Source organism: Entelurus aequoreus, linkage group LG01 (assembly GCF_033978785.1).
Source record: "Entelurus aequoreus isolate RoL-2023_Sb linkage group LG01, RoL_Eaeq_v1.1, whole genome shotgun sequence".
NCBI lineage: Eukaryota > Metazoa > Chordata > Actinopteri > Syngnathiformes > Syngnathidae > Entelurus > Entelurus aequoreus.
The window spans coordinates 66,854,910-66,882,101 of record NC_084731.1 but is presented as its reverse complement, the minus strand read 5'-3'; the positions used below and the strand labels follow the sequence as shown (position 1 = coordinate 66,882,101).

Here is a 27,192-nt window from a genome sequence, read left to right as displayed (position 1 = left end):
GGGTGGCGGTATGCACCTATAATTCCAGTGCGTTAGGTGGCGGTATGCACCTATAGCGTTGCTTGCGAGCCGCCATAGAATAAAGAAGAAGAAACCCGGAAGCCAGTTTGTCAGGCTGCTGCTCCGTTAGCTAACCGTAGGTTGCTGTCATCGTTTTATAGTTTGGGCTCTGACTGTAGAAACTACAACCTGCTTCATATCCAGACCCGAATACACATTTTCACCGGGGTCTCTGGAGAGGTATGTCAGCACCACACGCCATTATTAGTCAAGTTGTCGGCGTAAAGGCGGCCAACTTTTGTCCGTAACACTGCGGCTGCTAGCATTAGCTCGCTAAAAGTGGCACTGGCCTATGTCAGCTTACTAGTCTTTACTAGTATTTACTGGTCTTTACTAGCATTTACTAATATTTACTAGCATTTACCAGCATTTTACTAGTGTTCACAAATATTCACTAGCATTTACCAGCATGTTACTAGTATTTACTAGCATTTACTAGTATATACTAATATTTACTAGCATTTACTAGTGTATATACTAATATTTAATAGTCTTTACTAGCATTTACTAGTCTTTACTAGCATTCACTAGTATATACTAATATGTACTAGTCTTTACTAGCATGTACTAGTCTTTACTAGCATTTACTAGTATATACTAATATTTACTAGTCTTTACTGGTCTTTACTAGAATTTACTAGCCTTTACTAGTCTTTTCTAGTCATTACCCAACAGCTGCTTCATTAGCCTGTTGGCGGCCTCGTCAACGTGGTAAATGTAAGAAAACTATTTTGTTTGAACATAAAGCAACAACAATAATAATAATAAGATAATAAAGCAAACGTGTTGTTTGCGCGATCAGTATTGCTTCCGCTCCTGTCGCCTCCGAGCTTGGTAGTTTGCAATGACCTGAACAAATATTAGTTTGCAATGACCTGAACAAATATTAGTTTGCAATGACCTGAACAAATATTAGTTTGTAATGACATGAACAAATATTAGTTTGTAATGACATGAACAAATATTAGTTTGTAATGACATGAACAAATATTAATTTGTAATGACATGAACAAATATTGGCGAAACGAGCGTCGCACGACACAAATTCATAACTCAAAAGTGTCACTAAGTGATTATATTGGCTGTAAAGTGGAATATCATTATATATGTATTTTGTTAATGGCGTCACATTGTCAGCTGGTTACCACGTGATCGTTTGTAGCAAAGCGGAATATACTTGGCGTTATTTTCCAATAACTAATATAGGTAAGTGACAAAAGATTTCAATTGCAAAATATCTCGAAGCAAATGATACAGTTGCAAAGGCCTTGGAAAAACTTTCCAATGTCACTTGAAGCATCGTGATAGGCCAAATATTAAGGGAGCTACGACTGCTCGAAGTTCAAGAATCGGTCTTGCGTTATCCTTTAAGACAATAGAGAAATGTGTGACCTTTATTTTGGAAAGTGAACGTCAAAACATCAGTGCTCCCTTATTTCTCATAAACGCATAACAAAAAACTTATGGATTCTTAGTTAAGTAACCCAAAGAAAATCATTAAATAAATTTGTTTTAAATATACATATTTTTTGTATTATTTAATTAAGTTAAAAAGCGACATTACAAATAACAAAAATATAGTTCCAACTTCCATATGTCCTGGAATATGTTTATAAATATGTATGTATATGTGTGTGTAAATATTATGTATGTATGCATATTATATATGTATATATGTGTATGTGTGTGTATATAGATGTGTGTGTGTGTGTGTGTGTGTGTGTGTGTGTGTGTGTGTGTGTGTGTGTGTGTGTGTGTGTATGTATATCATTTTAAGGACGCTCAAAAACCGTGATTGAATGCTCAGACTCACTTCATATTTTAGGACAAATATGTATACAAAAGTGATAAATTATAAGAGATTAAAACTTAAAAGGGCAGTTTTGCAACATTTACACATTAGCTTTGGGTGTAATAATAGCGATTTGGGTGTGGGGTGTTATATGTCATATTCTATATATTTTATCATAACAACATGATTGAAGATTGTTTGTTGCTTCTTTTGGACTGCTTTTGTATGTGTGCGCGTACAAGAAAGGGTGAGTGACCGCCATAAACACCAACCATTTTATTCTAGCCGGTAAATCATTTTACTAAGCAGACTTAGTAAGTGTGAAAAATATAGACTCTTTTTACAGAAATGTCTTCTGTTAAACCACTAATGGTAACACAAGCTAGCCAATGGTTTTCATGTTATATTTTTTGCTTAGAAAAAAGTCACTGTAAACAAGTTGCAAACAGTCCCTTTAACTTTCAGGTGTCATTTTGTACAATCTTGAGATGTAACATTTTGCGTGTTGATTTTCTTAACTTCTTTATATCGGACCAGAAAGTTTCGACGTCAAGGCACTTTTGAGATATGTGAACTACGTCATAAGCCTATGTGCTTTTTAATTGGTACAAAAATAACCCTACACAGCGTAAAAAATGATGCACAATGCAAACCGCGGTTGCTATGGAGATAAGCAAGTCAATGGCCAATTGTCATGTACCAAACTAATAAAGCATGATATGTAATGATATATTTTGGATGACATGACATTTATATTAGTCCATATATCTGGTACATGCAATTTTTATTTAAAAAGCATTGCCTTGTTTTGCCTTGAATATATTTCATTGTGTCCAAGTGCTTTGAATAGTGCTCTTACATGCCAATATTTGACATGACAGTAATAGTGGGTCAAATTACCAGTCAGTGAGTGTTAATGGGACTGGTTGATATGGCAAAATAAATTATCTCGATTAATATCACAATTAGTTTTTTTTTATTATAGCGTCCCGTGCAGGATTATAGCGAGTAGCACATCCCTACGGTTTATGACTGACATGTTGGATTGAGGTAATATTCATACTAACAGCTGACTACTGTCATTGTCTTCATATACATCATTGTGCTTAGTAGAGGTGCAATGGTACAGGTAACCCACGCTATAGTCTTAACCTGGTTTTAGAGCCGTGGTTTTGCTTCTTTTTCGATACGTTTAGTGGGGTAAAGAGCCCACGAGCGTCCAAAATCCGGCCCGCGGGAAGTTCCAAGTTTAAAAAAAATAATACTTATTTATTTATTTTATATATATATATATATATATATATTTTTTAAATCTGTCCTTTTTAATCAATTTTCTACCACTTGTTACAAATAATATTGTCTAAAAATGCATTTTCCCATCGATAAAGTGACATCATCGGCAAGTGCACGCTCTTTCAGTCAATTAGTGCGCGAGAATTATATATATATACAGGACTGTCTCAGAAAAATAGAATATTGTGATAAAGTTCTTTATTTTCTGTAATGCAATTAAAAAAACAAATGTCGTACATTCTGGATTAATTACACATCAACTGAAATATTGCAAGCCTTTTATTATTTTAATATTGCTGATTATGGCATACAGCTTAAGAAAACTAAAAAATCCCATCTCAAAAAATTAGAATATTTCCTCAGACCAAGTAAAAAAAAAAAAGATTTATAACAGCAAAGCAAAATCAAACATTTTAAAATGTCAACTAATGCACTCAGTACTTGGTTGGGAATCCTTTTGCACGGATTACTGCATCAATGCGGCGTGACATGGAGGCAATCCGCCTGTGGCATTGCTGAGGTGTTATGGATGCCCAAGATGCTTCAATAGCGACCTTTAGCTCATTTGCATTATTGGGTCTGGTGTCTTTCAGCTTCTTCTTCACCATACCCCACAAATTCTCTATGGGGTACAGGTCAGGGAAGTTGGCAGGCCAATCGAGGACAGTAATGCCATGGTCAGTACACCAGTTACTGGTGGTTTTGGCACTGTGGGCAGGACAATCTTTTTTTTTTTTACTTGGTCTGAGGAAATATCCTAATTTTTTTAGATGGGATTTTTGAGTTTTCTTAAGCTGTATGCCATAATCAGCAATATTAAAATAATAAAAGGCTTGCAATATTTCAGTTGATGTGTAATGAATCCAGAATGTATGAGATTTTCATGTTTTTAGTTGCATTACAGAAAATAAAGAACTTTATCACAATATTCAAATTTTCTGAGACAGTCCTGTATATATACACTCACTCACTCACTCACTCACTCACTCACTCACTCACTCACTCACACACTCACACACACCGGCCTGGCCAAATATTTTTAACCCAATGCGGCCCCCGAGTCAAAAAGTTTGGGGACCCCTGGTATAGAGGGAAGTGCTGCACAATGAGAGGTATCTTATTGTCCATATTAATGTGACCTGTAATAGGGCTGGGCGGTATTACAAATTATACCCGTATATTTTAGAAAGAGGTATGTATTTGAGACAATACCGCCATGCTTAGACTCAGACACTCTTTATGTAATCTTAATGTTTTGACGAGGAAATCACATATTTTGTGGTGGCTTGTTCAAGGCTTAAACAGCAACAAAAGTGAATTTAGTACAAGTTTATTTACGCATAGTCAAAAGTGCATAAGTTGGATTGTTTTGTCCCTGCAAACAAACGGCCGTCCTCCGGAGGACTCACAAAAAGCAATCTCTCTCGAGTCCTGGTCTCCTGGGCATTTTTATCTGTTTCTTCGTGCGTCAGTCTGTTTTTCTTTGTGCGTCATGATTTTGTGGTCTTCGACATGTTTGTTTTGCAACATCCTTGAATCCCTTAATCATACTTAGACAATGAAAACATTCTGTAGACAGGTTGGCACGACTTCAGATTCACTTTTGTCCCACACCCGGTCCATTCAATGGCACAGAATAGAAGAGAATTTAAATTAGCGTACATTCTTGACGGACCTCAGCATTTTTGCCAGAGTCCGTTTGCCTCAAGCCTCTGTGACACTCGACATCACTCGGAGCAAGACGCCTTCATGACAGCAGCGTGGCCAGTTTGCAATTTACGGGATTCTTTTAAATCAACAACGTGCGAGATATGGATCCACTTGAAAATGACGGAGAAGATATCCTTAAAGGGGAACTGCATTTAAGAAATAAATAAATAAATAAAAGTTCCTATCGATTGAAAAATCTGGCTTTTTTGCAATCTTCACAGTGTACAGTAACATTACAAATGTGACAGAAAATGGTACCATACCATCAAAACATTGAAAGCTATTACTCCAATGCAAAGTACAAATTTGATTTGAATTATTGGTGTAAAAACCGCAGCTTCAGCGATCACCTAATCGTGTTTTTGCAAATCGGGCTTTCGTTCAGAAAACGATAAATCTTTCAGCCCGAACTACAAATATTGTAATTCACAGAGAAATTATTCTTCCTCATGCACCTCCTTTATATCCACAGATGAACAACAGCGGGAACAAGAGAGCTCCAACCACAGCCACTCAGCGACTTAAGCAGGATTACCTCAGGATAAAGAAAGACCCTGTGCCTTACATCTGTGCTGAACCTCTCCCCTCAAACATCCTAGAATGGTATGGTCTTCATCCATGCACCACACTCTTGTCGTATTGTGGAATCTTAACTTTTGAAATGTAATGTCATTATTACATTTGAGCTCAGCCTTTACCAAAAAGACATGGGTAACTTACACATCTGTGAAGGCGCCGTTAATGCTGAAAGGTACATACAGGTTTTGGAGCAACATATGTTGCCATCCAAGCAACGTTACCATGGACGCCCCTGCTTATTTCAGCAAGACAATGCCAAGCCACGTGTTACATCAACGTGGCTTCATAGTAAAAGAGTGCGGGTACTAGACTGGCCTGCCTGTAGTCCAGACCTGTCTCCCATTGAAAATGTGTGGCGCATTATGAAGCCTAAAATACCAAAACGGAGACCCCCGGACTGTTGAACAACTTAAGCTGTACATCAAGCAAGAATGGGAAAGAATTCCACCTGAGAAGCTTAAAAAATGTGTCTCCTCAGTTCCCAAACGTTTACTGAGTGTTGTTAAGAGGAAAGGCCATGTAACACAGTGGTGAACATGCCCTTTCCCAACTACTTTGGCACGTGTTGCAGCCATGAAATTCTAAGTCAGGGGTCTCAAACTCAATTTACCTGGGGACCACTGGATGCAGAAACTGGGTGAGGCTGGGCTGCAGGAAAAGATTTATTTAAAAAATCTAACATGCACTTTTTAATGAATTCACCTTCTTTGAATGGCTTTCCCGCCCTCGCAACATACTTGCCAACCCTCCCGATTTTTCCGGGAGACTCCCGGATTTCAGTGCCCCTCCCGACAATCTCCCGGGGCAACCATTCTCCCGAATTTCCCCCGAACAACAATATTAAGGGCGTGACGTGATGGCACTGCCTTTAGCGTCCTCTACAACCTGTTGTCGCGTCTGCTTTTTCACCATACAAACAGCGTGCCGGCCCAGTCACATGTTGTATGAGGCTTCTGCAGACACACGTGAGTGACTGCAAGACATACTTGTTCAACAGCCATACAGGTCACACTGAGGGTGTCCATATAAACAACTTTATCACTGTTACAAATATGCGCCACACTGTGAACCTACACTAAACAAGAATGACAAACACTTTTCGGGAGAACGTCCGCACCGTAACACAACATAAACACAACAGAACAAATACCCAGAACACCTTGCAGCCCAAACTCTTCCGGGCTAACAATATACACCCCCTCTACCACCAAACTCCGCCCCCCCAACCCTGCCTGTTGATCAAGTATGTCTTGCAGTCACTTACGTGTGTCTACAGAAACCAAATACAACATGTGACTGGGCTGGCACGCTGTTTGTACAGGTTGTAGAGGACGCTAAAGGCATTGCCATCACAGCACGCCCTTAATATTGATGTCTGGGTGAAAATCGGCAGGGGCACTGAAATTCGGGAGTCTCCTGGAAAAAATCGGGAGGGTTGGCAAGTATGACGCTGTCAAGCGGCATTCATATAAAACTCGCGGGCCGCGCTAACATTACATTTTCATATTAAGGTGCGGGCCGCAAAATAACATCTCGCGGGCCGCAGTTGGCCCGCGGGCCGCGTGTCTGACACCCCTGTTCTACGGTAAGCAGCCGCCGAGTTCATTTTCCCCCGTAGAAGAAGAAGCGCTTCTAACCCAAAAATGGCTTCTATTAAGAGACAACGCTTATGACGCAGAGTTTAAACTTAAGACGATCAGTCATGCAGTAGAACACGGGAATAGAGCAGCAGCGAGATAATTTAACATAAACGAATCAATGGTGTTCAATTCGGACACTGAAGAAGAAGAATTTGAGGGATTCGTGGATGAGGAATAACTTCATAAAGTGAGCTTTGTGTGTTGTGTTGTGACATTAACGTTTGAGCAACGTTGAGTTATTGATATTGTTATTGCTCTGCACTATTTCGAGTGTTACTATATTGTGATTGCACTAACGTTTGATTTACCGTAACCGTAATCAGGGAAAAGTTCCCCTCCACTTTGTGATATAAATGTTGCACTACATGTTATACCTTGCTGTTGTTAAAAGATGAACAAAACACCACGTCACTGACTTTACCTCGGGCAAAATAATAAAACAGCTGTTTATTCATTTTGGGAGTGAACAGAGTTGTCAGAACGCTGGTTTGTAATCTATTAATAACGTTTGACTAACCTATCTGACTGTTTTGTTGACATTCCCTTTAGCGCAGCTCCATCTAATGGATGCATAGGTGCGCCTTATAATCCGGTGCGCTTTATATATGAACAACGTTTTGAAATATGCCATTCATTGAAGGTGCGCCTTATAATCCGGTGCACCTTATAGTGCGGAAAATATGGTACATTAAATTACTTTGTTAGGTGTAGCGGCTAATATGAAGCCGTACATTAGCGCTTTTATTTTGAAGCCGGAAAAGTGTGTGATTGTTTTGAGAAAGTGCCTTGACTGTCGGATCGACTGTCTTTAATTACTGTTTAGCTTTTATGTCATCTTACTTACTAAATCAGTCACAGTAACAATCTAAATGTTATGTTATCACTGCACCTTAACTGTAATCTGAACACGGAAGTGGAGCACCACCCACATCTGAACGACGTGGGTAGCAGGCATTTTTTCAGTGATATAATCTCTTCTCACGGCGATAAATAGTCCTTTCTTGTCGGGAGAACAACATGCCATGGCTTTGAACCTGATACTTCCATAAGGTAGACTTTCTTTTGTACATTTCTGCTCGCTTGTGGCAAGTGAACTGGAGCAAACTTCCCGCTGTGCGCTCTATAGAGCGTTTGCTTTCATCACGTCTTATCAAATAGATCGCCAAAACTGTCAGCAGGTATGAGGCATCTCTTACACAAAAAACTTTGTCTGCACACAAGAATCTTGCACCTATCTCGGTGTGCTCTATAGAAATGACACAATGCATATTTTACCAGTTCCACAGAAGAAGCATGACATTTTTTTGACCATTAAATATGTCAGATTGTATTTACTGTACATGAATTTTTCCCTAGCTGAGAATGTGACCTTGTTACCATTGACACTGAAGTCTATTAATCAACAGTCTGCTGTTTTGACTTGTGCATGGCTGAGGCGACAAATAAGAACGCACATCTGAAATATGTTACAAGTATTTCCTGGCCATAGCAAATCATTTTGTATGAATTTGCTTGGTTACTACATCCGCTCACTGGCTGGTGTGTTTATACAGAGCTTTTTGTTATATTACCAACAAAGTTAAAACAATAAGCTGTTCCACTACCAATGATCATATTTGCTGTGGTTTGTTTTTGGGAAAAGACTAAAATATAAATGATATTCAAAACATATTCAAATGGTAGAAGTAATAACTTTTGTGATATCACACGTGTTACAGTTGTACAAGCTATCTAAAGGCACCAGGTAGTCTTAATGCTTTCTTTTTTAAAATGCTATAAAGTATCTTAACACCTTTGTTGTGTGTCCCGCAGGCGCTATGTGGTCAGAGGTCCTGAGAAAACTCCATACGAAGGTAAAAACCTGCTGCTTAGTTCTGTGCTTGTTTTCCTAGATGTACATGTGGGTTTGGAGAGACAGGTTTTCCATTGTGGTATTTCTTCCTGATGGCACACCTCAACCCACGTAGTCACTTGTGAGTCATGCAGTGCTTCCGTCTTAAAACCAGCAACCGTTTGCTATTTCACAAGAAGTCTGCATATGCCACAATTCCTCCACTTTCGGCGAAAAGAAAAGCTGTTCAACCGCCAAGCGTGGAACCTGTGGATCAAATTTGCTTAGGTGCGGCATAACTTTTTGATTCTTCCTGCACTGCTGGAGAGACAAGATGAAGTTACGCACACCAAATATGATGGTTCAGATTGCATCCTGTTTATATCTTGTCATAAAGGGAATGAGAATTAATGCAAATTTAGAAGATTTAAATGTTTTATTGTCACACGTCCAAGGTTTAAAAAATGCCGGACTTTGATTACTATGCTAACTCTGATTGGCTGTTGTCGCCATGTTTGATCAAGTTAATATGCAAGCAGCTGATCACTGTAATCCACCTCAAACTTATCAGGATCATGCAGTGCATCCAGAAAAGGGATGTCCCGATCCGATATTTGGATCGGATCGGCCGCCGATATTGGCCAAAAAATGCGTATCGGCAAGGCATGGGAAAATGCCGATCCAGATCCAGTTTAAAAAAAACTCCGGTCCGTGTTTTCCAACGCACAGATTTAAATAATACATTCCACTTTTCTGCTGCTCCCTATATTCCGTTCCGCATTTTCCAGCACACCTTCAACACAGTCGAGTATACGTCTTCACGCAGTTGCTTTTAGCTGCTGGCATTACACGACAGGCTCTTTCCACTCCTTCTTGTGTCTGTTTCTCATAGACAGCAAGCGCACCTTCTTACACACGTCACATACTGTCACGTTATACGTCACATACGTATACGCACTCTCCCAGCAGAGAGGTAGCAGCAAGGCTAACGTTAGCTGTGATGCTAGCGTAGCCGCGTGAGCGGTAATAATGAAGGAAGAATTAATTAATTCCCAAGAAAAACAGCAGGTGGTCCATCGTCTGGCGGTGGTTTGGCTTCAAGTGGGAATATGTCGAACAGACAACCGTAATTTGTCAAGTGTGGGGCACAAGCGTTGCTATAAAAAGTAGCATTACTGCTAATATGTAGCATCGTTTGAAAAGTCCCCTGCTAGAAAATGAAGAGTGTTTGAAACTCCGCACGTCAACATCTCCATTGTGTATTATTCAAACTCACCTAATTCAGCTGGCTAGTTGTTATCAAGAGTACTAAAACCCTTTTCAACATGAATCTGACAACTAAGTAGGCTAAATAACTTTAAATTGTAATACATGCTCGGATAAGGCCAGTATCGGTATCGGATCGGAAGTGCAAAAACCTGGATCGGGACATCCCTAATCCAGAATGCTTTACTTTTGTTAGAGCCTTATTACAAAATGACATGTGCATAAGTATTGACAGCCTTTGCTCAATACTTTCTTGATGCACCTTTGGCAGCAAACACAGCTTCAAGTCTTTTTGAATACAATGCCACCAGTTTGGCCCATTCCTCTTGGCAGCACCCCTCAAGCTCCATCAGGTTTAATGAGGAGCGTTGGTTTTCATCCAGGATGTCTCTTTACATTGCTACATTCATCTTAGTCCAGTCAGGGAGGTGACCAAGAACCCGATGGTCACTCTGTCAGAGCTACAGCATTCGTCTGTGGAGAGAGGAGAACCTTCCAGATGGACAACCATCTCTGCAGGAATCAACCAAGAGTGACCAGACGGAAGCCATTTCTTAATAAAAGTTTGCCAAAATTCACCTGAAAGACTCTAAGACCATGAGAAAGTAAGTTCTCTGGTCTGATGAGACAAAGACTGAAGTCTTTGGCGTAAATGTTTGGAGGAAACCAGACACCGCTCATCACCACTAATACCATACCTACAGTGAAGCATGGTGGTGGCAGCATCATGGTGTGGGGATGGCTTTGAGCGGTAGGAACTGGGAGACAATTCAGGATAGAGGGGAAAGATGAATGCAGCAATATACAGAGACATCCTGGATGAAAACCAACACTTCCCATCCAACCTGATGGAGCTTGAGAGGTGCTGCAAAGAGGAATGGGCCAAAGTGCTCAAAGATAGGTGTGCCAAGCTGGTGGCATGGTGTTCAAAAAGACTTGAGGATGTAATTGCTGCCAAAGGTGCATCAACAAATGTGATTTAAAAAAAAAAAAAAAATATATATATATATATATATATATATATATATATATATATATATATATATATATATATATATATATATATATATATATATATATATATATATATATATATATATATATATAAGTTAGCAAACATTACAACTACTTTTTTCACATTGTCATTATGTCTGTTGAAGGGCACAAATGAATGTATTCCAAATATGGAATAAGGCTGTAACATAACAAAATGTAGAAAAGTGAAGCGCTGTGAATATTTTCTGGGCACACTATGTGTAAAGTCTAACAAATAGTGTTTGCCTTTAACATTATCACTTTCTGTCATTATAAGACATATAATTAGGGCTGTCAGAATAAATGCAGTAATTTACATAATTCATTATGAAAAATATGCCTAACATGGCAAGCCACACACATATTTGTTATGAGTAAGTGTTTTTGGTGGGTTTTGACCCCTAAGGTGAAGAAAGCTCTTGGACAGCATTTAGTCTTGTTTTAAAAGCCCACAAAATTACAGTGGATGGAAAAAACTCAAAACCTAATATAAAAACCATGACATAAAATAGTGGAAGAAACAAAACAAGGACATCAAGTACAGAACAAACAAGGTCTTATGATCAGCTGATGCTTAAGGCATCTTTTTTCTGAATATTGGGGTCAAATTCCTTTATTTTATTTTTTTTTGATTCCATTCATTTTGAGTTTGTATATTTGTTTCTGATTTTACTGGAAGCGCTTTTAAAAAATCTGTTTATTGCAGGAGGTTATTACCACGGAAAGCTGATATTTCCTCGGGAATTTCCCTTTAAACCACCAAGTATTTACATGATCACACCGAACGGCAGATTTAAATGCAATACCAGGTAAGAATGTATCTTTATTGTTTTGCTCGCGCTGACGTTCCGTCACGCTGATCTTGTCGCTCCACAGGTTATGTTTGTCCATCACAGACTTCCACCCGGACACGTGGAACCCGGCGTGGTCCGTCTCCACCATCCTCACAGGTCTGCTCAGCTTCATGGTGGAGAAAGGTCCCACCCTGGGGAGCATCGAGACCTCCGAGCACACGGTGATACCCAAAGTCCGACGTGAGCGTGCGAATGAGCTTCACCCCCATTTACCTTTTTTCTTTTTCTTTCAGAAACGACAACTCTCGGCCCAAAGCCTCGCCTTCAACCTTAAGGACAAAGTCTTCTGTGAATTGTTTCCCGAAGTCGTTGAGGTGAATAATTGTAACCCGTTTTTTTGTCCTATGTTTCCTACCATCAATGCACAAGAAATTTACAATATCATGAAAAACTTAAATATTTTGGTCACTCATTTCAGAAAGTGAAACGTACCATATTTTCCAGACTCTAGAACACACCATTATTTAAGCCCACCCACTAATTTTAAAAGAAAAAATATATTTTTCATATATTAGCCGCACCGAACTATAAGCCGCAGATATACAGTCGTGGTCAATCTCCAATCAGCTAAACGGACTCAATAACTCCACAGTGACGTTTTGGAGAATTTTCAAAACTGAAACAATACAAAAAGAATGTCGTTGTAATAGGGCTGGGCGATATGGCCTTTTATTCATATCTGGATATTTTTAGGCCATGTCACGATACACCATATATATATGTGGATATTTTGCTTTAGCCTTGAATGAACACTTGATGCATATAATCACAGCAGTATGATGATTCTATGTGTCTACATTAAAACATTCTTCTTCATATTGCATTAATATATGCTCATTTTAAACTTTCATGCGGAGAGGGAAATCACAACTAAGTCAATTTACCAAAACTATTTATTAAACAGTTATTAAGCAGTGGCACAAACATTCATGTCATTTCAAAACAGAAAGTGCCAGATTGTCAGAGACATTTTAAAACAAGCTATTAGTGCACTTTTGTGCATGATGTCAATAAGATGACATATCAAAATAACACTAAATTAAAGTGTACTTTTTGTACAGAACGCCACTACAATAGTTTAAAACAAGCTGTTAGTGCAGTTTTGTGCATGATGTCACTAAGATGACATATCAAAACAACACAAAATTAAAGTGCACTTTTTTTTTTTTTTTTGCAAATATTTTTTATTGAATTTTACAGTTAAAATCACATTTAACAGTCATACTTTGGTCACGCAAAACCTACATACAATCACACATCCACTCATACCCACTCACATGCACATTTGAGGAGAGAGGTGCACTTAAACTCCAACAATTCAAGGTTTACAGTATAAACATTATTAGAAAAGATACCCAGATATTGTATATATTTATCCATCCATCCCGCTCTGGCTCAGGATCAGCAGGCTATCCAGACCATAGCAAGATGGATGAACATTCCTCTGCATCAAGGATCCTCAGGAAGTGATCCCAAGATCACCTCTCGAGGGCTTTTCCACCGTTCACACTTAAAAAAGAAAAGGAAAGTCACAGAAGTTGATCAGATGTAAAACAATACAAAATAAAAAGTCACAAAAAATAAATACATAAATAAGCAAGTAAACCGTGGGAAGGCCATATCAGAAGTAACAAAAAACAAACAAACAATAATGTAGGATCAATACAGAAAATAATAAAGATAATAAAAAATGAATACACCTACAAAAAAGATGGCAGTTTTTTTTCTTTTCTTTTTTTTTCTTAAATGTCTAAATTATGATTCAATATATGTCAGTAAAGGTTTCCAGGTTTGTTCCCATTTATTCATACTTGCAGAGTTTATAAATCGTATTCTTTCAAGAGTCATTACATTCACAAGTTCATTTAGCCAGTTCCTGAAGTTGGGTGCAGATGGGCTTTTCCAGTCTTTGAGAATGAGTCTTTTGGCCAAGACCGTCCCAAGCAGCAACACGGCTGTAATATATTTTGGAAGTTTTTGTGTTTCTGAAGACCACCCAAACAAGATTATATCCCTGTCAGGGACAAGTTTTCTCTGATATACCCCCGAGTAAAAAAAGAAAATGCTGAACCAAAATGATTGAATCATTGGACATTCCCAAAACGAATGAGACAGTGATCCTTCAGCAGATTTACATTTATCACAAAGTGGAGATGTATCAGGATAAAATTTGTGTAATAAGACTTTGGAGTAGTAAAAACGATGAATCACTTTAAACTGTATGAGCCTAAGTCTGCTGTTAATTGAGCAATTGTGAATTTGAGAGAGTGTCCGTTCCCATTGCTGTTTGGGTATTGTTATTCTTAGTTCCTGTTCCCAGGCTCTTTTAACACCGTCTGCTGATGTCATGGGCATAATGAAGCAGCTGGCAAATTTGGCGATAAGCTTTTTACTTGTGGGTGATAAATTTAGTAATTCTAAGAGAGGGTGTTTTTCATTTACCAGATGATACTTTGAAATGTTTTCTTTAATAAATTTTTTTGCCTGCAAATAGCAAAACCAACTGAATTGGGACAACTTGAACTTGATTCGCAATTGCTCAAATGATGCAAGACTGTCCTCGACAAACATGTCTTTTATGCATTTAATTCCATTCAAGTACCAGTTAAAAAAATGTCTGTCTGTTATTGATGGAATAAATGCATGATTGTGAGACAATGGTGAATACATAGTTACATTGGAAATATTCAATTGTTTTTTAATTTGAGAAATAATTTTGATAGAATTTCTTACTACTACACTATGGCTTGTTGATTTAATAGAAGAGACTGGTTTAGTAAAAAGTAAAGATAGCAATGATGTGTAAGGTTTAACAAATGACTGCAGTTCCAATTTCAGCCACAAGGGAGCAGAATTAAGTGATTCATTCTTTGGGAACCCCATCTTCCAATAGGTCAATGCGTTCAGATTTGATGCCCAATAATAATTTTTTAACATTGGGAGACCCAGCCCCCCTTTCCCTGTAGATCTAAATAAGTGCTTTTTAGATATTCTGCGTTTTTTTATATCCCCACACAAAATCTAGAACTAAAGATTCAAGTTTTTTTTAAAAATCTGCAGGAATTAGAATTGGTAAGTTTTGAAAAAGATAAGTAAATTTTGGCAGGGTAATCATTTTGACAACATTCACTCTACCCAACATAGAGAGGGGTAGGGTCTTCCAATACTCTATACACACTTTCAATTTCTCAAAAGCTTCAGTAAAGTTCAATTTTAGTAATGATTCATAATTTTTAGATATTTTTAAGCCGAGATAGGATATATAATTTTCTGCAACTTTAACCGGGTTTTGACTGATCTTAACATTATCTCCAAGGAACATAAGCTCGCTTTTGGACCAGTTTATTTTGTAACCAGATATTTTACCAAAAGAGTCTACATATTCTAAAAGAAGTGGTAATGCAATTTCTGGCTCAGTAAGTGTAACAAGTACATCATCTGCATAAAGTGAGATGAGACTCTCTGATGTGCCCACTGAAAATCCCTTAATATTAGAGTTCATTCTTAAACCAATAGCCAGTGGTTCTAGGGCCAAATTGAAAAGTAAGGGCGAAAGGCAATCGCCCTGTCTCACGCCACGATGTAATTCAAAACTATCCGATATTACATTATTAGTTATGACATATGATTTTGGTGCAAAATAAATTATTTTAACCCATTTTATAAAATTTTCTCCCAACCCAAATAATTTGAGAACATGAAGTAGATAAGCCCACTCAATTGAATCAAAAGCTTTATGAGCATCCAGAGTCAGGACGGCTGCCTTTTTGTTTACTATGCAGTCCGAGTACAACAGGTTCAATAATCTCCGTACATTGCCAAAAGAAGATCTGTCCGGGATAAAACCAACCTGATCCGGATGGATAATTTCTGTTATGTGGTTGCTTAACCTTGTTGCGAGTACCTTAGTTAGAATCTTATGGTCTAGATTGAGCAGGGAAATAGGTCTATAATTGGCTGGATCGAGTGGATTTTTTCCCTTTTTTGGTATTATACATATATTAGCTTCATACAAAGAGCTTGGAAGTTTATTGTTTACGAAAGAGTCATTTAACATTCTTAATATTATAGGGGACAGTATTTCACTAAAAGCTTGATAAAACTCTGCACCAAATCCATCTGGACCAGGGCTTTTATTCACAGAGAAAGATTTCAGTGCTTTTAGCAGTTCTTCAGTTGAAATAGTATTGTTTAAAGAATTCTGATGGTTTGGACTCAGTTGAGGTAGATTTAATGGAGTAAAAAAATCATTAAAATCATTAACCGATATAGCTGAACTAGATTTATATAATTCTGAATAAAAGTCTTTAAAGACATTGTTGATATCCTGTAAATCTGTACATGTTTCACCTGTTTTTGAGCATATTTTGTGGATAGCAGCTTTAGCTCGATCTCCTTTGAGCTGTCTAGACAGAAGTGTTTGTGGTTTATCAGATATTTCAAAATGTTTTTGTTTATTTTTCAGTGAGAGTTTAGATACTTCCCCGTGAAGAAGAGAATTGTATTCATTTTTCAGTTTCAGCATCTTTTTATAGTCAGACTGCAAAAGAGAATTTATATGAATTTCTTCCATTTCTTTAATTTCTTTTTCCAGTTCTTTATGCCTTTTTCTTACTTCTTTGTTTTGAGCTTTCAAATGAAATGATATATCCTCTCACAGTAGCTTTAAGGGCTTCCCACAATATAGAGTCTGAGACCTCTCCGTTATCATTCACCTCAATAAACTCTTGGATAACCTTGTTCATATACTCTTTAAAATCTTCATATAATAATAATTGTGGATTAAATCTCCATTTTTGTTTGGTTTTATGGAGATCAATTTGGATCTGCATACTCATAGGGCTGTGATCTGAGATGACTCTACTGTGGTACTCAGGATTACTGACATTGGAGAGAGCAGAGGCTTCTACTAAGAAGTAATCGATTCTTGTGTAAGAATTGTGTACAGCGGAGTAAAATGAATACTCCCTTTTATTAGGATGTTTTGTTCTCCATATGTCTATGATATTTCTTGATCTCATAAGATTATTAATGGTTTTAGTTGAGTTAGCAATTACATGAGATTTAGTTGACAATCTATCTAAAGTGGGATCCAAAAGGCAGTTAAAATCACCACCAATGTAGATATGAGAGGAGTTATCATCAGGAAGTAGACCAAAGACTCTATGATAAAAGTTTGAGTCATCTGTGTTTGGTCCATAGATATTCAAAAAAGTTACTGGGTAGGATGTAATATGACCATTTAATAAAATAAATCTTCCGTTAGGGTCAATTATTTTTGATGTAAGTATGAAAGGCACATTTTAATGAAATAAAATGGCTACACCTCTAGCTTGTGAAGTAAACGGTGCATGATAAACCTGAGATATCCAGCTAGCTTTAAGTTTGTGTTGGTTGTCTTTACAGAGATGTGTTTCTTGTAAGAATAAAACATCTGCTTTTAATGAATTTAAGTGTGAAAAAACCTTCCCTGCTTTAATATTTTTAGCTAAACCCCTGACGTTCCATGAAACTAGTTTAATTTTTTTCTTATAAGTTGACATTAAAGTTTTTTAGGGTATTTTATCTTTACGTGAAAAAAAACCTTAGTAATTGGCAAGTTGAAATATAATTGTGCACCTCGCTCCTCCACATTCATGCTCAGATTCACACACTCACACCCCATTGTTCCCCCCTCCCTCTGTCCCCATCGTGTGTAGTTCGATGTTTTGGAGTGAAATCTCCGTAGTGATGTTATCCATACGACATCGTGTTGGTCGATTCCCCAGTCCAAGAGTCCTCCATCCCCACCCCCATCTTCAGGCGCAGGGCGCATGCTAGTAGTTGCGTTCACTGCTCCAAGCACTAGCTCAGCAGCGAAGTGTTTTCTTTTTTTCCTGCGTCCTCCGGTGAAATAAACATCAGTGAAAAAAGTGTATTTCTGCTTTATGCTGATCATAAGCCTTGTGTGGTGGAGCCGTTATTGATGATTAGCCACTAAGATGTTTTATAATGAAAGTCTTAGTGTCTGTAGGAGAGGTAAACACCTTTACCTGGTCGTTGTACTCCACATGCCGGCGAGCTGGAAAACGCAGCATAAACTTGATTTCCTTCTCCCGTAGCGTGTTCATTACCTCTCGAAAGGCCCGTCTTTGCGCTGTCACCTCGGCAGTGTAGTCTGGAAACAGGAAGACGCGCAGGCCGTTGTAGATCAGCTCCTGGCCGCGACTCAGTCGAAGAAGTAGCTCCTTGTCCTGGTAGAAGTGTATCCTTGCGATGATGCTCCTGGGGCGCTTGCCGTCACCATAGCGAGCGAGCGGGACACGGTGCGCGCGGTCCACCACCACTGGCTTGGAGAAGTTACTCGCTCCAAACAACTTTGGTATCAGGTCCGCAACGAAATCCGTAAGTCTTCCCTTTTCTTCTTGCTCTGGTATCCCGACTATTTTTAAGTTATTACGTCTTGAGCGCCCTTCCAATTTGTCAATTTTAGCTGCCAGTTTCTCATTGCTCTTCTGCGTTTCAGTCAGTTTTTGTTCGAGCGCTTCGATGCGGCGCTCATGTTCGGAACCTTGCTGCTGCATGTCATCCACTCTGTTGGTCAATGGTTAAAGTGCACTTTTTGTACAGAACGCCACTACAATAGTTTAAAACAAATAAAGTGCACTTTTGTGCATGATGTCACACAAAATATTTCAATAACTGTCAAATAAAAATGAGCTGCATAATAGGAAATCAAATAGTGTATGTCCTTCGCTATGTAGTAGGTTCCTGCAGACGTTATCTCCTTCTGTTTTTGACTATTTTTTCATACGGTGTTGATGTGGAAATGGTTGCTTCGGCATTTTGTTGGCTGTGGCACCGAACGGAGATGTTGACATGCAGAGTTTCAAACACTCTTCATTCTCTAGCGGGTGACTTTTCAAATAGAGCTGCTACTTTTTGTAGCAACTTTTTTGCCGCATACTTGACATATTAAGGTTGTCTATTCGACATCTTGCCGCTTAAAGCCAAACCACCGCCAGACGATGTACCTTGTGCTATGTTTCTTGGAATTAATTCTTCCTTCATTTGTTACCAGATTGGCACCTTCTTTCTCTCGTATTACCACTGTTAGGTTCAAACCCGGTTTGACATCTATTAAAACAGACAAGAGACAAATAATCAAACAGAGACAGAATCAAATTTGGACTCAGCTGAGGAGATCACGTGCCGACACTGCAACCTCTACAGTGTCACCCACGCTCTGCCGAAGGAAGCTCTCGTCTCCTCTTTTATTTTAGACATTCAATGTTCACGCACCAACACGTGCCACAGCAGGTATAGGAAGTATGCAAAACAGTCACTGTTCTTGGTCACATCGAAGACAAAAGAGAGGAGGATGTCTCGGGCCTGGGCTCATCCTGGGTCCAGCTACATCAAGAGGGCAGCGGGTCGTAAATAGCGTTGCCCTCGGTTACCAAATAGTTCAGAGAAACTTCCTCAGGAAGTTTGGGAAGATCTTGCCATCTGTCCGCTTTGAAGTTCTTGGTCCAGCTGTGCCGGCTAGCTGAGGACAAATGGTTAACACCTACGTCTCCTTCCATCGTATACCTGTCGCATCCTCCAAAACCCCCGCTTGGTACAACAAAGACATCTCTCATCGTGACCACAGGAAAACCCAATAGAGTGGAAAGTTTTTTGATATATTACATACAATTTTTCTGACAACCACTCGCACCACTCCGCTACCATCACAGCTAACGTTACCCACGCTGCTACCTGTCTGCTCCGCCAGGGCGTATGACGTTGCACGCGCGACAGTGTTTGACGTATGTAAGAAGGTGCGCTTGTTTTACGTCTCAGTGAGAAGGAGAGACAACAGAGTGAGAAACGCATGTAGTGTAATGCCTGCAGCTAAAAGCAACTGCCTGAGAACGTATACTCCAATATCACCATATAGTAAATTTCTATATCGCACAGAGACAAACCCGCGATATATCGAGTATATTCCATATATCGCCCAGCCCTACGTTGTAAGTTAATAATACTAACACAGACACTCGTAAACATGTTAGCATATTTGCTAATGCTAACGACACTTGCATGATTATGTTACGATGGCACATACAAATTTGCATGAAAACATACCTACAGACACCACACATGGGACGGTTTAGTAAGTATGAATTGTTTTACTTATATTGAAAAACTTACAAACGTTGTTTGGATTGATAAAAGGAATAATCCATACGAGTAGAAACGATATAGACGACTAGAAGACCGAATTGTGCTTCCAGTTCATAGCTCAGTCTAAACAGAAGTGCAATACAGCACCTGCAGTGAGCAAACTCCTCTGACCACATACGGACCACAGCTAAAAATCTGATATTTTTTGGCGGTTAGTTTTTGTTTTTACCGTGAAATTTATTTTGGTGGTTATTGTTACGTTGTTTTACTGTAAATGGGAAAAATGGAACCACATTTTTTTATGGTAAATAACTGGCAGCTCAGTTGCCAGAATAAAAAAAAAAACAGTGGTACTGTTTTTCCATTTACTGAATGCAGCTGAGATAGGCTCCAGCACCCCCCGCGACCCCAAAAGGGACAAGCGGTAGAAAATGGATGGATGGATGTTGTAAAAACCACCATAAATATTACAGTAAAGTTCTGGTGACTAAGCTGCCAGTTTTTTACTGTTTTATCATTTACAGTAATATGTTGTAAAAAATAATATTTTATTGATTGAGTTGTCTGTCAACAGTTTACGTAAAAAATATGTATAATAATCAAATGCATAGGCAAATTCATATTTAATTCGCTGTTATAAGCGGCAGTTTGATGGCAGCCATAAGTGCGATGTGGCCCTCGATAAAAACAAGTGTCTGCTATAGACCAATTCTGGCCAGCTAATTATTTTGTTATATGTGTGGTTTATTTGTTCATCGAACGCGCACATAACGACGGACAACTCTGTGTCAGTCTGCTTTCAAGACAGGATCTGTCAAGCACTGCTCCCTGCACTGTTTAAATGATGGGGCGTTCTAGGCTTTCAGGCACTCTTTTGCAACAAGAAGAGATGTTAAATAAAGGTTCATTAATTTTGTACTGTTTTCTGTGATATTTCTCTATAAAATGTATTTTGTGTTAATATTCGTTAGTTAGCGCGTTAACTTTGACAGCCTTAACTATAAGTTCCTTTAACGGCACACATTTTTTTAACACTCCTTTTTGACCTTCTGACCATTCCATAGTGTGGAGAAATGTAATTGTGTTCAGATACTGTTGAGCCACAAGCGGGACAATAGTGAGCAGAAATGGAGAAAGAAAAGGGGACATTATGGAAATCCCATGTCAAAAGCCATTGCAAGTCGTTCTCCCGACAAGGATAGACTATTTTATCTTCTATCGCTGTTAGACGACTTCACTGCAGCAACTACCTGCTGGCGCCTTTGCTGCTTAGAGTGGAGCTTGATGTCCGTGTTAACATTCCAGTTGAGTGCAATAATAGCATAAAATGTTGATTGTTACACTAACTGCTTTACTAAAATGAAACAAAAATCTCAGCAGAAAAAAAGACGGTAGAGAGAAAGTCTGGAGTCATTTTTTAATCGGAGACTTTCAATGAAACATGTCAAGACACCTTCTCAAACCAATCACATACTTCTGGCTTTACCACAAAAGCGCTACGCTGTACATGCGTTATATTACATCTTGCTTTGTCAAAGATGTATTTTAATGTAATCTGTGATATTTCTACTTAAATGTTTGATAGCAGATTGAAATAAAGTATATATTCTCTTATAACCTGTTCTGATTGATATTTTGCAATTACAGAATGTTCAGCAGGCTGACTATTACATTTCATTTATAAATATAGACGATTAAAACATTGTCATGCAGAGATATGAATAGCATTAACTTGTACAACATGTCATGTACAGAATATCAGAAGCATTTATTTAGGTAGAAATAATCACAGATTGCATGGCCAAACATCTTTGTCAATCAAAGCATGATCATAACAATCCACATTTTCTGTTATCAATACTTGAAACTGGTATCTCAACATGGAAGTGTAGTTTCTCTTCTGAATGCAAGCAGAGGTGGGTAGAGTAGCCAGAATTTGTACTCAAGTAAGAGTACTGTTACTTTAGAGATTTATTTCTCAAGTAAAAGTAAGGAGTAGTCACCCAAATATTTACTTGAGTAAAAACAAAAAGTATGTTGTGAAAAAACTACTCAAGTACTGAGTAACTGATGAGTAACCTGTTCATTTAATGACGGCAACAAATAATGCACAAAAATATAAAAATAGCAATGAGCAAATTCAGAGCCAGGAATATCTCTTAAGCAACTAAACCAATAATATATATTAAATAATAATACATTAACATAAAACAAATTAAGGCAAATTGAGCCACAATAACTTAACAGCACCATAGGCTCAGTAGGCAGAGATTACAAAGGAAAATAACAAGTTAGCCTTTACGCAAACCATAAACTGATAGGTGTGGGCTGCACCTGAGAACACACTGTGCACTTCTGATTGGTGTTTGTATGCATGCGTGAGTGTGTGTACGACTGTGCGTGTCTATGAGGCTGCAGTGCGTTAATAAATGTCCCCACACAATGTACATTTGACAGTGATTCATAGCAGGGAAGCTAACATCAGCCTACGGTGACAGCCAAAATATCTACTAACGTTACTTACTGCGATGTGCTTCCTCAAATTTGACGTTGAGTTTATGTAAGCTTAAGCTTGTTGTTATTTTGCCGCTGAAACTTTGTTTCTGACATTGACATCTGACGTTATTGACATTGAAAGTGTGTTAAGTCTTTATTGTGTTGAGCTGTTTAAAAAAGCATAATATTTAAAAAAAACATTCTATTAAAGCAAAATAATGATCCAGTCATGGCAATAAAATCTTAAAGTATCTGTCTAGGGTTCACTTAGTAATGACAAAAACTTATAATTTTGAATGAACTATGAACAAACAGATTAAATATTTTAATTGTTTGACAGCCCGAGTTTTTATATTTTGCGTGTTTGGAATGGATCAATTGGGGCGGGGGGCTGCTTGTGCAATTTGGCGGAACAGATTACTAAGAAAACTGAGGCACCACTTCTGAAATGAGTGACAAATATATAATTTTTTTCTTTTTCTTGTTTTTTTACGTGCTCACCATTTTGACTTCTTGGATTATTTTGGAGTAGACTTATAATAAAGGTGTTCTGTTAACCATTTGTCTCTGTCCTGTCACCAGGAAATGAAGCAGAAACAGAAAGTTCAGGAAGAGTTAAACGCCCGCACTCAGCCTCTCCCCTTGCCTGACGTGGTGCCAGATGGAGACCCCCAGCAGGCCCATTACGGCCTCCCCGCCCTCAACGGCAGGCCCGTCCCGCTCGGGGGCGCCAACCCCGGCGCCGGCCTGCAGCAAGGCAATCGCAATCACGGACTTCTGGGCGGCGCCTTGGCCAACCTGTTCGTCATCGTCGGCTTCGCCGCCTTCGCCTACACGGTCAAGTACGTGCTGAGGAGCATAGCGCAGGAGTGACATTCCAGGTTCAATGCCGGTGTGAACTCTGCAAGACAAAAAGTCAGACCACCTTAGAAGGACTAAAAGCAGCGGTGGCGGAGACAAAGGCGGCTCATGGGTTGTGGACAAGGTCAGTTAGTCGCCATCTTTACTCCTGTGACATCATCACATCACACCCAAACTACAACAAATCATCCCTCTCTTTGCTCTCTGAGCATTTTAAACACAAAATGTGTCAAAGTATGAAGCAGGTGTACACACATCCTCTATAAGATGATATCCTCTAAGACAATACATTGAAATCATCCTCTCTAAGATGATATTCTCTCTACGATGATACATGAAAACATCCTCTAAGATGATACATGAAAACATCCTCTCTAAGATGATGTCCTCTCTACGATGATACATGAAAACATCTTCTCTAAGATGATACATGAAAACATCCTCTCTAAGATGATACCCTCTCTAAGATGATACATGAAATCATATTCTCTAAGATGATACATGTAATCATCTTTTCTAAGGTGATACATGAAATAATCTCATTTTAGATGATATCCTCTACGATGATACATGAAATCATCCTTTTTTTAGACGATGCATATCATTCTAAGTTAATAGATGAAATCATCTTCTCTAAGATGATACATGAAAACATCTCTAAGATGATGCATAAAAACATCCTCTCTACGATGATACATTAAATCATCCTTTTCAAGATGATGCATGAAATGAATCCAAGATGATACATAAAAACATCTTCTCTAAGATGATGTCCTCTCTACGATGATACATGAAATCATCCTTTTCAAGATGATGTCCTCTCTACGATGATACATGAAATCATCATTTTCAAGATGAGACATGAAAACATCCTCTCTAAGATGATACATGAAAACCTCCTCTCTAGGATGAGAACATGTGCTCCCTCCACTCAACAACCCATGAGCCCAGTAGTGAGTTGGGACCAGTGCACTTTTCATACAGCGCCGCTCCAAATCATCATCCAAACAACTTCTGTACATTTTCTTTCTGGTCTTTTTAATTTATAGACAAAGCCTTGGAGTGAGTGAGTGAGTGAGTGTGTTTGTATGAATGTGTGTGTTTGTGTAGTCGTGCTTCTGAGGAATTGTTTTACGACACAAATAAAACGTGACTGGTCCAGCATTCACATGACTGCTGATCATTGCACCAACACTTGGACAATAAAATGGAGAGTGTGTGTGTGCGTTTGTTTGTGTGCGTGTGTCTGTCTGTCTGTCTGTGTGTGTGTGTGTGTGTGTGCGTGCGTGCGGCAAAAAGACAAATCTCGTGTATCATTTGATTTTGTGGGACATTGTCTGTTTTCATAGTAAATCCAAATAAAGTTGCCCTAACGGGAATATTTAGAAAAGCAGTGTGACAGATATACTCACATGTGCCACTTTATTAGGCACACCTGGAATGAACAAAAGCTGATAGGGTAAGACAAGGTGTTCATCCCACAGTCAAAGACATTAAGCCACTTCTACATACACATTACAACCACCAGTCAAGTACATTGTGGCACACATACCACTATCATTTCAATTGATCTTCTTCTGCTTATCCAAAGTCAGCGAAGGGACTTCCCTCTCCCCAGCTTCATCATCCAGCTCCTTCAGGGGGATCCCGAGGTGTTCCCAGGCCAGCTGGGAAACCTAGTTTTCCCAACGTGTCCTGGGTCTTCCCCGTGGTCTCCTGCCGGTCGGACATGCCCTAAACACCTCCCCAAGGAGGCGTTTGGGTGGCATCCTGACCAGATGCCAGAACCACCTCCTCTGGCTCCTCTCCATGTTGAGGAGCAGCAGGTTTACTTTGAGCTCCTCCCGGATGACAGATCTTCTCCCCCTATCTCTAAGGGAGAACCTCGCCACATAACGGGGCCGCTTGTACCGTGATCTTGTCCTTTCGCTCATAACCCACAGATCATGACCAATAGGTGAGGACAGGGATGTAGATCTACCGGTAAATTGGGAGCTTTGCATACAGGCTCAGCTCCTTCTTCACCACAACGAACCGATAAAGGGTCCACATCACTGCAGACACCTCACCGATCCGCCTGTCAATCTCACCATCCACTCTTCGCTCACTCATGAACAAGACTCCGAGGTACTTGAACTCCTCCACATGGGGCAAGATCTCATCCCCAACCCGGAGATGACACTCCACCCTTTTCCGGGTGAGAACCGTGGACCCGGATATGGAGGAGCTGATTCTCATCCCAATGGCTTCACACTCACCTGCGAACCAATCCAGTGAGAGCTTAACTTCTGGCCAGATGAAGCCATCAAGACCTAATCCTGCAGCCACCAAACCGGATCCCCTCAACGGCCTGACAGCACCTAGAAATTATGTCCAAAAAAGTTGTAAACAAAATCGCTGACAAAGGGCAGCGCTGGCGGAGTCCAACACTTCCTGGAAACGGGTCAGACTTACTGCCAGTAATGCGGACCAAGCTCTGACACTGATCATACAGGGAGCGGACCGCCAAATTTCTCTTAGTCCACAAAACACATGTAGACGGTTGGACAAACTCCCATGCACCCTCAAAGATCCTGTCGAGAGTATAGAGTCAGTCCACAGTTCCACAACCAGGACGAAAACCACACTGCTCCTCCTGAATCCGAGGTTCGACTATCTGGCGTAGCCTCTTCTCCAGTAAACCTGAATTGACCTTAACAGGAAAGCTGAGGAACGTGATACCACGATAGTTTAAACACACCGTCTGGTTCCCCTTTTCAAATAGAGGAACCACCACCCAAGTCTGCCAACATCCAAAGGCACCTCTCTCGTTGTCCACGCAACGCTGTAGAGTCTTGTCGACCATGGTAGCCCCACAGCCTTATGTTTGAACATGGTGTTTGGTATAGATAATCTTTGACTAGCACAAAAGTCCAGTTACAAGACACCACTCTGGTTCAGATCAGGGTGACCGATTCTCCCAAACACGCCTCTCCAGGTCTCACTGTCGTGAGCGATGAAGTCCCCCAGGAGAACAAGGTAACCCGAGGGAGCACTCTCCAGTACTCCCTCTAAGAACTCCAGAAAGGGTGGTACTCTGAACCACTGTTTGGTGTGTAAGCACAAACAACAGTCAGGACTTGTCCCCACACCCGTAGGCGGAGTGAAGCTGCCCCCTGGTCCACCGGGTTAAACTCTAACGTACAGACTCTGAGCCCAAGGTGACAAGTATTGTCACCCCCGCCCGTCGCCTCTCACTGTTGGCAACGCCAGAGTGGAAGAGAGTCCTTCCCCTCTCGAGAAGACTGGTTCCAGAGCCTTTGTTGTGCCGTCTCGGTTGTGAGACCGACTAGATCTGGCTCAAACCGCAAAAGCTGAGGCTCCTTTTCCCCCGATGAGGTGACGCTCCGTGTCCCGAGAGCTAACTTCTGGAGCCGAGGATCGGACCGCCAAGTGCCCTGCCTTCAACTGCTGCCCATCTTACAGAGCACCAAACTTCTATGGCCCCTCCTATGGGTGGTGAGCCCATTGCAGCGGGCACCCACGTTGCCTCTTCGGGTTGTGCCTTGACGGGCTCCATGGGGGCAGGCCAGGCCACCAGGCGCTCACCCCACCTCCAGGCCTGGCTCCAGAGGGAGACCCCTGTGA

The 27,192-nt window shown here is 39.8% G+C and overlaps 1 protein-coding gene across 1 annotated transcript; it reads left to right on the top strand.

Annotated features, from left to right (window-relative positions):
* The first annotated feature begins 57 nt into the window (after window positions 1–57).
* On the top strand, window positions 58–24,729 carry ube2j2 (ubiquitin-conjugating enzyme E2, J2 (UBC6 homolog, yeast)). The gene is made up of 7 exons (XM_062056669.1): window positions 58–240; window positions 5,328–5,458; window positions 8,887–8,927; window positions 11,913–12,015; window positions 12,083–12,221; window positions 12,294–12,374; window positions 23,287–24,729. The coding sequence occupies exons 2-7, from the start codon at window positions 5,328–5,330 to the stop codon at window positions 23,575–23,577; spliced, it is 786 nt and encodes a 261-aa protein (XP_061912653.1). The 5' UTR covers window positions 58–240; the 3' UTR covers window positions 23,578–24,729.
* Window positions 24,730–27,192: the final 2,463 nt, after the last annotated feature.

Coding starts and splice junctions, on each gene's coding strand:
- ube2j2 (XM_062056669.1), top strand. CDS start 5,328: ATGAACAACAGCGGGAACAAGAGAGCTCCAACCACAGCCACTCAGCGA. Junction 5,459..8,886: donor CCCTCAAACATCCTAGAATG/GTATGGTCTTCA, acceptor TGTGTCCCGCAG/GCGCTATGTGGTCAGAGGTC. Junction 12,016..12,082: donor AGATTTAAATGCAATACCAG/GTAAGAATGTAT, acceptor GTCGCTCCACAG/GTTATGTTTGTCCATCACAG.